General features: G+C 43.3%; 1 protein-coding gene across 1 annotated transcript; it reads right to left on the reverse strand.

The window, feature by feature from the left end:
* Nucleotides 1-7,283: 7,283 nt before the first annotated feature.
* Nucleotides 7,284-7,842, reverse strand: Iqcf2 (IQ motif containing F2). Its single transcript, XM_028756840.1, has 2 exons — nt 7,819-7,842; nt 7,284-7,670 (listed from the first exon to the last, which is right to left on the reverse strand). Exons 1-2 carry the CDS (start codon nt 7,840-7,842, stop codon nt 7,284-7,286), a joined length of 411 nt encoding a protein of 136 aa, XP_028612673.1.
* Between the last annotated feature and the right edge of the window lie 5,985 nt (nt 7,843-13,827).

Raw genomic sequence — 13,827 nt, forward strand, 5'->3', positions numbered from 1 at the left:
TGTGTGTGTGTAGTGTATGAATGTGTGTCTGTGTGTGTTACATGTATGTGTGTGCTTGTGTAGTGTAATGTATGATGTATGCATGTGTGTGTGGGTGTGTATGGTGTATGAATGTGTGTGTGTCTATGTGTGTTGCATGTGTGTGTGTGGTATGTGTATGTAGTGTTTGCATGCATTCGTGTGTAAGTGTGTGTGTGGTATATGTGTATGCATGCTTGTGTGGTGTAGTGTATGTACATGCATGTGTGTCTGGGTATGTGTATGGTGTATGAATGTGTGTTTGTGTGTCTGTGTGTGTTGCATGTGTGTGTAGTGTTTGCATGCATGTGTGTGTAAGTGTGTGTGTGGTGTGTGCTTGTGTGGTGTAGTGTATGATGTGTGCATAGTTGTGTGGTATAGTCATGTGTGTGTTGATGTATGTATGGTGTATGAATGTATGTGTGTGTTGCGTGTGTGTGTGGTATATGTATGTGTGTGGTGTATGTGTGTGTGCTGTGTGTGTAGTGTTTGCATGCATGTGTGTAAGTGTGTGTGTGGTATATGCATGTACGTGTGTGTGTGTGTGTGTATGGTGTTTGCATGCATGTGTGTATGCTCATGCACATGCACACAGGTTACTCTTAAACTCACTATGTAGTTAAACGGTGAACTTGAACCTTGGAGCCTCTTCCTACCCCCATTTCTCCAGTGCTAGGATCAGAGGTGCATATCACCACACCTAGTTGTTTGTTTGCTTTTTGAAAACAAGTCTTGCCATGTAGCTGACCTTGAACTCGGGTCCTCTTGGTAGCTAAATGTTCCTTGGTGTGCGCACAAAGGAATGGAAAGCTTACATCCCCATAAAACCCTGAGCATGTGTGATTACAGAAGCTTTACTCATAACTGCCCACATCTGCAAACATCTGAGATGTCCTTAGGCACAGAAGGGGTTGAGTAAACTGTAATTGTTAAGGCCAAGGTAAATTATTAAGACCTAGATGGAATTCAAGGCCTAGGTAACAGTTACCTGGCTAGTCTACCATTATAAGGAAACTTTCTCATGTTTCTGCTGTTACTAGGACACTTTCTAATGCCAAGTTGATTACATATTCTGATATGTTCTGTGCCCTTGGAAACCAATCCTGATAGAAGTCAGTAGAACTGTTTTGTATAGTTACCCACAATAAGTTTGCACCCAAACCAACCACTCAACAGTGATTCCTGCACCTGTGTATAAGCTTTTATGGTATAAGCTAACCCTGGGATAGACCCCAACATAAGAGAGACACCTCCACCAATATAAGAAACCATTTAGAATAAGACTTCCATTTTGAGTAGTGGTCCAGTAAAATTTAAGTTCCCTAGAAACTGACATCCTACTTGGAAGAAAGAGACATGTACGTGGGTAACCAACATCCTGATTGTCAAGTTAAGATACAAATATTAGACAAGGCAAGTCCCCTGCTGCAGTTGAATACCCCAACCAATGGGAGCAGGACAAATGTACAAGAAAGATATGTTCCTAAGGAAACCCCCTATCCCCAAATCCTGATTGGTGAAATAACTTGGCACAGATGTTTGTGTATTTTGGGCCTAAAATCTCTGTAGGATCTTAACTTGGGGTCATGATTTGGTTCCTGGATCTGGACCGTGGCCCTGGTTGACCAGTCCTGGGGTGTATGCTCAATAAACTATCCGAGTCTGACTGAGATCAGTGTTCGTGTGGTTTGTGAGGCGAATTCTGAATCCCAACAGCAGTATGTCCCTCAAGTGGTAGAATAGGTGTTATTAAAGGGGGCAAGCTGTGATAACATATGAAAGAACTTACATACATGTTACTCAAGGAGAGAAACCAACCTTTCAGGCTACATACTGTGTGCTTCCAGTTAAGTAACATTCTGGTAAAAAACAAATAAACAACAAACACACACATACTATGGAGAAAGCAAATAAATGTCAGTGATTGGTTGGCTTTTTAGGGGTTGAGAAGGGAGGAGTATGTAGCCCAGGCTGGATTTGAACTTGCAGTCCTCTAGCCTCTGACTGGTGGGATCACAAGTGTGCACACCTAACTGAGCACATAGGATTTTTTTTTTTTTTTTTTGGGTTTTCAAGACAGGGTTTCTCTGTGTAGCCCTGGCTGTCCTGGAACTCACTCTGTAGACCAGGCTAGCCTCGAACTCAGAAATCCACCTGCCTCTGCCTCCCAAGTGCTGGGATTAAAGGTGTGCGCCACCACTGCCCGGCGGAATTTTTTTAAAAAAATAGGAATTTAAACTATTATTCATGAGTCCATAACGGTGGGTCCATAGCAGATCTGAGAGCATGCAGCAATGTACATACTTTGGGTGAGATGGTTGTCAGCTCGTGGGCTTACTAAACAAATGTGCTGTTCTGGTTGGGGTGCAGACAATGAGGGAGTCTGGGGGCATTTGAGGACAGGGATGGGGGATGGAGTCTCTGTACTGTCAATTTAATGTGAACTTAAAATTGTACCAAAAAGTTAAACAAAACAACAACTAAACATTTGTAGGTTGGCAAGGTGGCTCAGTGGATAAAGGTTCAGTCACCAAGCCGGATGAGCTGACTGCGATAGCGAGCAAATTAAACCTGCATCTCAGGTTAGTCAGGTAAGTAAATAGTGTCTCTATTGTGCTCTTATTTAGCTCGGGAACCCGCTGTCCCTCAGATTGCGCTGTCCTTTGGTGTTTTATATCACTGTTTACAAAATTTCAGTACATAGACCTGTATTTACTATATTAAGTGATTATCCAAATTTAATTTTTCCTTTCTCCCTTCTTTCCTTTCCTTTTCCATTCCTCCTTTCTCTCCTTCTCTCTCTTCTGCTCTTCCCCCCTTTCCTTTCTAGATAGGGTCTCATGTAGCTCAGGGCTAGCTTTGCACTCACCATGTAGCTAAAGATGCCCTTGAACTTCTGACCCCACTGCCTCTACTTCCCAAGTGTTGGAGTTACAGGCGTGCACCAGCAAGTCTTGTTTTAGATGCATGCTGGCCTTGCACTCTGCCAGCGGAAGTAGCCCACTTCCTATGTCTGTTTCTTTGGGTGGATTCTCATTGGTATTTAGATTCTCAGGTCCGTAATCTCAATCTGTAAATATGAGCAGTTTTGCTTTCTCCTCTTCTGTCTGTCTGCCCTTTATTTCTCATTATTGACTATGTATTGTCTAGAATTTCTAGCACAATGTTGAACAGAAGCTTTGAGGGTAGATCTCGTCTCTCGTGCGGTCTTGAGGGGTTGGAGGAGCTGTTACAAGTATGCTAGTTGTAGGGTTCTCGTAGATCTCCCTTATCAGATTTCTAAAATGCTTGAGTATTTTTATCATGAGCAGGTGTTGAATTTGGCAAGTCCTTTTTCTCTGATGAATCACTTTGATGTATCGTTGTCTTTTGAGTGTGATGAGACATTTTATAGCCCAATTATACATGACCCGAGTACCTAGGGTACTGGACACTCATGCTCCCCAAAGGAAAATCTGAGATGGTGGCTCTGAGTGTGTGGTCTTATGCCAGTGAAGACTTCCGACTTTGACATGTGTGGGAGTATGAAAGGCACAAGCAAGCTTTATTAGAGTTATAGAAAAGTAAGAAACGGAGGGGAAGCAAGGGACTTTCAAGACTGGGAGGAGTTTTCACAGAGGTTAACAGCTATTGAACTTCCTGGTTTAGGGGTTTTTATAGAGCTATGGCAGAAACTGGACAAAGGCTGAGGTAAGCTCTGTGGTTTGTCCACTGTGCTATCATGGGCAGAAACAACGGAGGCCCCTGAACTCTTCAAATGTCCCCCTGGCCCACCCAAGGAGATGATCATGTGCTGTCCTCCCAGGAGGGGTGATGAGTCCTCCTCTTGTCCATGTCTGACTCTGACTTTGTTAGTCAGTGATCTTAACTGTCTGCTGGTCCTTAGACACTGGCTGCCATTGCTATCTCTAACTTTTCAGGTGTCTCAATTGCTATTAATTATACTAAGCTAGTTTTGCTCTTCAAACCTACCAAGACGGCTGGAGGGATGGCTCAGTGGTTGAAAGCACTCTTCCAGAGGACCTGTGTTCAATTCCCATGCCCATATGGTGACTTACAACCACCTATAACTCCAGTTCTGGGGTATCTGATGTCTTCTTTTGGCCTCTCTGGGTACCAGGCATACACATGGTACAGAGACATACATGTAGGTAAAATAACGACACAATACAATCACACACACACACACACACACACACACACACACACACACACTGCACTAGGTATATTTCTAGGGATTTTTCATGCCAGACAGTGCAACTAAAGAAAGTTTTACAAAAATAGGTTTTTTTTTTTTAAACTTTTTTTTTTTATTTTCAAGACAGGGTTTCTCTGTGTAGCCCTGGCTATCCTGGAACTCACTCTGTAGACCAGGCTAGCCTCAAACTCAGAAATCCACCTGCCTCTGCCTCCCAAATGCTGGGATTAAAGGTGTGAGATAGAGTTATTTTAGTACCACTATGGGGGCATAATTAAAGAGCTTGGGAAGGTTGTTTCAGGGGAGGGGAGAGAGGAAGTGATGCCAGAGAGAACCCTGTTTGGATGAGAGAATTGTGAAGAAAGGACTGAGGGACCGTGAGTGTCTTTTCTCGATTGTACTCAGGTCATCTTGCCTGTTGACATGCCCAGCCCTAGCCCTGGCTATCAATAGGCTAACAAACTCCTATTCTTACTTGGAGCTACTTCATAATGCTCTATTTAGACACTGGTATTTTCTTCCTTCCTTCCTTCCTTCCTTCCTTCCTTCCTTCCTTCCTTCCTTCCTTCCTAAAGAATTATTTTATGTTTATAAGTACACCATAGCTGTCTTCAGAAATACCAGAAGAGGGCATCAGATCTCATCACAGATGGTTGTGAGCCACCATATGGTTGCTGGGAATTGAACTCAGGACCTCTGAAAGAGTAATCAGTGCCCTTAACCCCTAAGCCATCACTCCAGCCCTGGTATTTTCTTTAGATGTTTCCCAAAGAGGACACTGAGGCACTCTAGATCCAGCCAACCCTGACTTCAGCCCCCAGAGTCAGTCAGTGCGTGCAGAGGTATCAAGAGTTTTCATGAGATGTAGTTCAGACATCTTTGGATCAGTGGTGGGGAGAAAGAATGGGTCTGGAAATAGGATTTGGACTTCTGTCTGCATCAAAGGTCAGGTCAGGTTGGGACCTCGCTGCTGTTTTGAAGACTGAGTGGCACATGACCATTACCATTCCAATACCCAGACACAGGAAATCCTCACTGTTGTGGATTTAGTTTAAGGCTTGTATGATCTTAATTGGGTTCCCAAAATTATACGACTGCAAAATTATGTGTCTGCATATAAGATGCTGAGGGTCCCTGCCCCCAGTTGTCTTTGATTGGTAAATAAAGTCGCCGGTGGCCAATGGCTGGGCAGGGAGACAGAGGTGGGACTTTTAGGAAACTGGGCAAGGAAGGCAGGAGGGAGAAGGAGAGAGGAACGATATACTAGGGAAGGAGCACTGGAGGACAGAGAGACTGCCAACATGTCAGACTTGGGGATCATGGCTCAGAAGGTCTTCAGGCCTGGGTCTGGGGTGGCCAGGATAGAATACTGGTTTTAGTAAGTGATAATTCAGGAATATGGGAGGGGAGAATGTACTAGCCAAGTGTAGACAAATGTACTAACCCAACCATCGAGCTGACTAAGGCATATTAAATATAAGGTTAGTGAGTGTGTGTGTGTGTGTGTGCATGTATGTGAGTGTGTGTGAGTATGTGTGTGCATGTGTGGGAGTGAGTGTGAGTGTGTGTGTATGGGGAAAAATATTGGTCACAGCTGTGGAGTCCCAGTGGGTTTCCACGCTGCACCAGGTTCCACATGCAGGAGGAATGTCTAATGTTCTAGCAGCCTGGAGGCTTTGGCGGCAGGCCCCAATAACACAAGAAAGTCCTTGGTTCCAAAAGGGTTTATTGTCATGGCGGATGGTGGATGAATCTGGAAGTACCCCCATCAAACTCAGGCCAGTCCCGAGTTAAATAGGGAGGGAGAAAGGGGGAGGATCTGGGGAGGCATGCTTAATTTGCTCTGCCCTCTGGCCTTCATTAGTATGTAAATCCCTAGGGCCTGAGGCCTCTAGTCATACCCTCTACCTGTGCACTTTGGGAGGGGCTGTAATGGCTGGGCTACATGACTGAACAATGTAATTCTGTGGAGACTAGACTGCTTTTCAGGACCCTGGGTTCTGGGGGTGCGCCAAACTCCTGCTGGTTCTCACACAGAGTCTCGAGGTTCTAGGCAACTGCCCAGCCATGACCCAGACTACCCTTATGAAGTCCCACATGTGTGCATGTGTCAGAGTGTGTGTGTGTGTGTGCTGTGTGTGTGTGAGTGTGTGTGTGTGAGTGTGTGTGTGTGGTGTATATGCATGTGTGTGTGAGTGTGTGTGTGGTGTGTGTGTGAGTGTGTGTATGTGTGAGTGAGTGTGTGTGTGAGTGTGTGTGTGTGAGTGTGCAGTATTTGTGTGTGTGAGTGTGTGTGTTGTGTTGTGGGAACCAAAAATTAAAAACAACTCAGCAAAGACCACCAACATCTTGCTGAAGGTAGCCATAATAAAGATATCAGGCCCCTCCAGGGACAGGGTGACCAGAAATGTAGAGACAAGCAAGGACGACATGCCCTGACAAGCCCAAACATGCCCTGGTGAGAAGTGGGCCACCTGGTGTTTTTCTCCCCTCCTTGGAGGTCTGTGGTTTTAAGATCAAAAATAGCAAGTCATCCTGCCCGCCAAAATGATTGCTTATGCAAAAATGCTGATATTTGAATTATCCAATTATATGTAACCGTGCCAGAATTTCCCGCTTCCCCCTTGCCCCTTGCACTGTCCCCTATAAAAACCCTGAGCTCTCGGGGGTCGGGGCCGACTCTCGCTCTCCTGCGTGAGACGAGTTTCGACCCGAGGGCCCTTGCCAGTAAACTGCCTCTTGCAAATTGCAACAAGTCTGTCTCTCGTGTCTCCCTGGGTGTGTGCTGATCAGGACTTGAGTCGGGGGTCCTCTTCGAGGGTCCTTACAGTGTGAGTGTGTGTGTGTGTGTCTTTCATTTGGGAATCCAGAACATTGGGGTGGGTAGTGAGGAACTTGTGCCCCCACCAGGCGATTTGAGTAGCATTAATAGCTTACAGTAACACCTCCCTTTGGTTCTTTGTGAGGAACAACAGGAGTCAGTGAGGCTCAATTCTCAAGGCTTCCATTACCAACCACTGAGACCTTTGCTGAGGACCAGAGACACAGCATCTCTTCCCATCAGCCTTCAGTGGTCAATGATCTCAATATGGAACTGCAGGTGAGTGGTGGTGATCACACAGTGACCCCGCAGGAGCGAGCATGACTGGCAGTTGTGATATTTCCAGTGGCCCTGGATGGTGTAGATAGCACTGAGGACCTGGCAGTACCGCCAGTGGATCCGCCACATCCGGACCAGAGACTGGAGCGTCACCACCGCTCTCTCTGTGTTTGAGAAGTCAATCAGCGCTTTCCTCCGTTGCTTCTCCCGGATCCTCCTGAGCGTCATTCGCCACCAGCACTGAATTACCCAGGCTCCGAGGGCTGCATGTAGCAGTGCCCTGCGCACCAGGGTCCCACGCCACCAGGCCTGCACCTGAATGGCTGCTTTTTTTCTGTTTTTCGTGAACTTTTTCTAGACAGAAATAAGAGAGATTGCTTAGAGACCTTCTTGCTACAAACTTCCAGGGTCTTCTTGGAAGGGCTCTGGGCTGTCTCTTAACATTGGGTGATTCTCAGAGAGTTCGGGCATCTAACAAAAGTCTAATTAGGATCCAGGAGACCTGGTAGGGGCCTTTCTCTGCCATTTTGGACACATTATCTCCCCCTCAGCGGCATAGTCCCTCTTTCTCATCCCATGTATTCTAGGCTGGCCTTGATCTCCTTAAATTTCAGTTCATCCTGCCTCTAGCTCCCACAGCTAGTATTAGAGGGATGTGTTTCCACCCTTGGCTTATAGCATTCCTTCTTGCCTACCTAACTGCTGCCTAGATCAAGGGGAAACTAGAGTCACCAGAAGGGTGGGGAGGAGGGCAGCATCGTTAGGCACACACCGTCTTTAGGGCTCACTGGTTTGGGAATGTTTGCTCTTCTAATACTTTTTGCCCGGCTTACACTGTCTGATTGTCCTCTGCAATAATCGTGTATTTTGATTTTGTGATAGGGTTTGCAGCACTTCCTGCATATTCTTTGACCAACCCCCCTGTAGTTAGAATATTCTGCTTAATTCAGAGTACTCATGTCCTTGACTTCTAGCCCCAAGCTGTTTCTGACCAGTTTCCCTCTTCCCAGTCTCTATGTCAGAGTCAGACTCAGATCCAAGAGTCTAGGCCAAGAAGGAGACATAGGGGAATGAACAAATATTAACTTGACTCTTGGTTATTTTAGACTGAGATGTATATATGTAGAATCCCACACCTGTTGAGGTTTGACCTGTTGCTATGCATTGGAATGCTAAGTGTGGGCCTCAAGACCTGGCTGCCCCAGAGACAAGAGACAAGCAGACCCAAGTGACACTGTGTGACCTTGCCCCCAAGTTATTTCTGATTGGCAAATAAAGATGCCTACAGCCTGTAACTGGGCAGAATTGAGGTAGGCGGGCTTGGTGTTCCCAGCCTTGGGGTTGGGGGAGACCACAGGGAGAGAGAGAAGACAGTGGAGAGAGGAGAAAGCTGCCATGGGTCAGGGGTGAAGAAAGCACGGCCACAGGGGCTGGCCAACTGTAGTTAGAGCAGCCTAGATGAAGCATAGTGAGTGATAGTTTTAGGTTATTGATGGGAAAGCAGATTCTAATATCATAGAGGGTAGGTGTCTGCCCAGCTCTAGTGCTGACTGAGGCTTATTGCAAATAATAAAAGTTGTGTATCTTTTTTCTGGGAACTGAATGACTGAAGGCAGGGTAGAAGCCTTGGATTGAGAGTAAATATTTTCTACAATATATTGGCACCGGACATGGAGCAAAAACTCACTTTAAAAAAGTTAATTTCTGGGCCGGGCAGTGGTGGCGCACGCCTGTAATCCCAGCACTTGGGAGGCAGAGGCAGGCAGATTTCTGAGTTCGAGGCCAGCCTGGTCTACAGAGTGAGTTCCAGGATGGCCAGGGCTACACAGAGAAACCCTGTCTCGAAAAAAAAAGAAAAAGAAAAAGAAAAAAAAAAAGTTAATTTCAGGGGCTGGAGAGATGGCTCAGTGGTTAAGAGCACTGACTACACTTCCAGAGTTCAAATCCCAGCAACCACATGGTGGCTCACAACCATCTGTAATGAGATCTGATGCCCTCTTCTGGTGTGTCTGAAGACAGCTACAGTGTATTCATATATAATAAATAAATAAATCTTAAAAAAAAAAAGTTAATTTCAGAGTCCTGAATAAAAAACACATGCGGTCTCTTTAAGACTATGGAGGTGGGGAGAATTGGTTCCTTAGCAAAGTTGGATAATCTCCAAGGCACTTGTTTTTTTCCCCTAAGCTGCATGGGATTCAAGACTAGGGCAAAAATATGCACACATGATTCTGGCGTTTACAGTGTGAGCTAAGACACAGCCGTGTCACACTCCCCCAAACCAAACCAAACAACATGCCAAGTGGCAGGCTCAAACCCCAGCCTGGGGTCTTCCCAAGTGCTGCCTTGGAGATGCTGCTGGATCTCTCAGATGCTAAAAGGCCCTGCTGTGCAATGAAGCAGGCAAAGTCCTGCTACTCAGAGAGCAGAAAGCAAGGCTGCATACTTCCCGAAATAAAAAAAAATTATAGAGAGTAACAGAAATTAAGATGTCAACACTACCTTAAGCAACAGTTTTCCTTCAACTTTGCCTCCACGGAAAAACTGGGACTGCTTGGCCTAGCACGGGACACACACATGATGGCTTGAGAATGTGCTTGTACAGTAAATAAATAAAATTTAAATAAAGTTAAATATAGAGAAGGATATTAAATTAATTTATATAAAGAGAAAGGGGATATAAGTGTATTTACCCACAGAGATAGAAATCTCCAAAGAAGAGAGAAAGAAATGAGAACTGATATAAATGTTTTTAAGGATACACAGATAAATAAATAAATCCAGGTCTTTGATCTCAACACTTGGGAGACAAAGGCAAGCACAGGTAGAATTTTTGTGAGCTTGTGGCCAGCCTAATCTACAGAGCAAGTCCACGTTGGCCGTGGGTACACAGAAAAACCCTGTCTCAATAAATAATAATTGTTTTAAATATCAAAATTAAGATGGTTATAATTTTCAGTGATTATAATGGTATTACAAATCTTCTATGAAAGAGGTCAAAGGAGAGACCTAAGTAAAATAGTGGCTGCTAAATTGAATCAATCTATACTTTTGATGACTTCAGGTTTCTGAACCAAGGACATGATATTTTGGGAGAAAGATTCTGTATCTGTGTTAACAGGAAAGGAAAAAAAAAGGCCTTGGACTCCTTCCAAAGTAATAAGGATCAGCTGTGATAGAAGAAGACCCCCTGAAGGTCTTGGCTGAGGACAAAATGAAAGAAATCAAAAAGACCAAACAACACAGGCTATGTGATTTTCTGATTGTTTCTTCTACATGGGAATAGCCCTTTAAACTGTCTGAAACATAAAACTGCCTCTAGCCGGAACTTCAGGTATGCATAGCCAATGGATCTTGTTGGCTACAGAGTCTTCAAGACTCATTATGCCATCCTTCCCTATGGCATGGATGGAGATTTATATTACAGTCTGATTATATGACCAAACTAACTCTAAAGAAAGATGGTTGTCTTTCACCTGATCAAGCTAAGAGCAGAAAATCACCCTTAATTGATCTGTATACCTTTCACATTTTATACAGATGTCTTTATAGAATTATGTGTATTGCTTGTAATATTTATGTATTACAGAATGAAACAGCAAGAGGGTAGCCCTGACAGGATTCACCCTCGAGGATGCTGAGCTGGGAGGTGTTCCAGCTCCCTAATCAATCATGCCTCAGACTGATGCTGTTTCCAGAGACTTGCTTCTAGAACAATTTCAAAAAGGACTCCTGATCCCAAATGACCTTGGTTCATCCAGCCTTTCAGACTGTTCCAATCAAGACTTCAACTAAGCCCTGAACTTTCCCAGCACATTGAGACTGGACAGAAAATAATGCCAGCTAGCTTTCTTTTGACTTAACTGTTTTTTAAATTTCTTTTTGGGCTTCTAAGCAGAAATCTTTTGTCCCAATTCTATAAGAATCAATTATAAGAAGACTGTTTTCCCAATCCCTTAAGTAGGAATGGATGGTTTTGGTTATTTTATGAATTATAGATATGTTGTTTTTTTTTTTGTTTTTTTTTTTTTTTTTTTTTGGTTTTTCGAGACAGGGTTTCTCTGTATAGGCCTGGCTATCCTGGAACTCACTCTGTAGACCAGGCTGGCCTCGAACTCAGAAATCCGCCTGCCTCTGCCTCCCAAGTGCTAGGGTTAAAGGCGTGCGCCACCACTGCCCAGCAATATGTTGTCATTTTAAAGGATGGTTTTCAAATAATTATAGTTTTGAACAGGGAGAAAACAAGGAACTTAGACTTAGGGATTTCTGTCTTTCCTTTCCTCTTTTCTATCTTTCTTTCTTAGAAAGGGAAAGTAGGTTGAGAAGAAAAAGGAAGAGATATAGGAATATTATAAGAAGTTAGACAAATAGGGGTAGGTTATTGAATCTATTCTTAAACAAAAGCGTTTTATAGCCATAATCTTACACTGGTACAAATCTTTATATTTTGATGCAGAATTAAAATTATATTTTCTTACATTGATACAAATCTTTGTATATTGATACAAAATTTAATATTTTATGTAAAATTTTTGTTACATGATTATGTATTTTCAAATCTTGTATAGGTATTATGCCTATGCAACTCATTTAAGAATACAAGGCTCCATACCTCTTTAGCTTGAGGGTGGGGAAGAGGTGCCACTTGTTTCTTTCTAAATATTTTTTTGGTTGCTTTTCTTTTTTTGTTTAAACAGTTGCTCTTAGGACCATACCTAGTTCTAATCTGACATAAAGGACCCCCACGACATAATTTCTGTGAATAAGTGTCTCCCAGATTTAAAAATTTTTGGATAGGAAAATTCATAGCCTCCATCTTAAACTTGTTGGAAAACAAATCTCAGAAAAAAAAAGAATACAAGGCTCAGACCCAGTCCTTTTAATAGCTGCTATTACAAACTGTTTAAAATAATTAAGCTATGTAAATTAATAGTCAGATAGTCAAACTCATGGTCATATTAGATACTAATTTAGTCAATTACAATAAAATGTTTTTAAAGTTTTTCAAATAGTAAATAGCTAAAAATAAACAATCTTTAACAATTCAGATATGTTATATATAGATGGATGGTCTTCAAAAGCATCAGAGATCCACAGAATCTGGCATTTAAAATAATTTCATTATTAAAAGATCTTTTGACTGTGAGACAGACTTGCTCCTGACAGTGCCTCCATTCCTCTATAAAGATGACGGGCATCCATAACCTCCATATGGGTTGCTTCAATTATGGCAAACTAGCAACTGGGGGGGGGAGGATGCCCTAACTTTATCTGCAGACAGAATGCTGTCCAAAAAGGACAAACAGATGCAGGATAGTTGACTGCTAAGCTCTGCCAAGACAGGGTAAGATGGTCCTTCATGATTCCTGCTTTCCTTAAAGCCTGTCCAATGTTCTGGGCCAGAAGACAGATGCTCCAGCATTATAAGGAATATTGAGGACTGTCCAGGCACTAAGCCATCTCTGTCATTTCTGTGATTTTTGGAAGCTGCATCCCTGTGCTTCCTGTATACTCAAATATGTATTCTTTCTAGATGGTTATAGCCTCACAATTAAACTTAAGTTATTTAGGATTTAAGAAGATGTTTTTAGGATGGTAACACAAGCTAAGGTATAAATAATTTAGATACAAAATTCTAACTCACCAGGATAGGATAGATGATAAAATACTTTCTCTAAATTGCAAAATATAATGAGTTTGACATTATAAATGTATGTTATGCTGTATAATGTTCATAATTGTTATAATTGTGTTCGATTTATATCTGAGAGAAAAGGGGACTTTTATTGGACTAAAAGGGGGAATTGTTGAGGTGTGACCTGTTGCTTTGCATTGGAATGCTAAGTGTGGGCCTCAAGACCTGGCTGCCCCAGAGACAAGAGACAAGCAGACCCAAGTGACACTGTGTGACCTTGCCCCCAAGTTATTTCTGATTGGCAAATAAAGATGCCTACAGCCTGTAACTGGGCAGAATTGAGGTAGGCGGGCTTGGTGTTCCCAGCCTTGGGGTTGGGGGAGACCACAGGGAGAGAGAGAAGACAGTGGAGAGAGGAGAAAGCTGCCATGGGTTAGGGGTGAAGAAAGCACGGCCACAGGGGCTGGCCAACTGGAGTTAAGAGCAGCCTAGATGAAGCATAGTGAGTGATAGTTTTAGGTTATTGATAGGAAAGCAGATTCTAATATCATAGAGGGTAGGTGTCTGCCCAGCTCTAGTGCTGACTGAGGCTTATTGCAAATAATAAAAGTTGTGTATCTTTTTCTGGAACTGAATGACTGAAGGCAGGGTAGAAGCCTTGGATTGAGAGTAAATATTTTCTACAACATACATCCCCAGGACATGCCTGGATACAAATGGTTTGCAGTTCTCCTCACTACCACAGCTATAGGTTGCAGGTATGGACTCTCTTACCTTTACAGTCTGCTTCCTTTGAATAATTTCATCTTCATCTTCACTAGCTAAACTGGTCATGGACTGTCACCAAAATTAAATGAGAAATCCATACATGAATAA

The sequence above is a fragment of the Grammomys surdaster genome, unplaced genomic scaffold (genome assembly GCF_004785775.1).
Source record: "Grammomys surdaster isolate TR1022 unplaced genomic scaffold, NIH_TR_1.0 126131, whole genome shotgun sequence".
Lineage (NCBI taxonomy): Eukaryota > Metazoa > Chordata > Mammalia > Rodentia > Muridae > Grammomys > Grammomys surdaster.

Bases quoted from the DNA above. Each gene is read 5' to 3' on its own strand.
- Iqcf2 (XM_028756840.1), bottom strand. From the start codon at position 7,842: ATGGCAGAGAAAGGCCCCTACCAG. The intron at 7,671-7,818 runs GTCTCCTGGATC...ATTTCTGTCTAG, and splicing joins CAGAGAAAGGCCCCTACCAG to AAAAAGTTCACGAAAAACAG.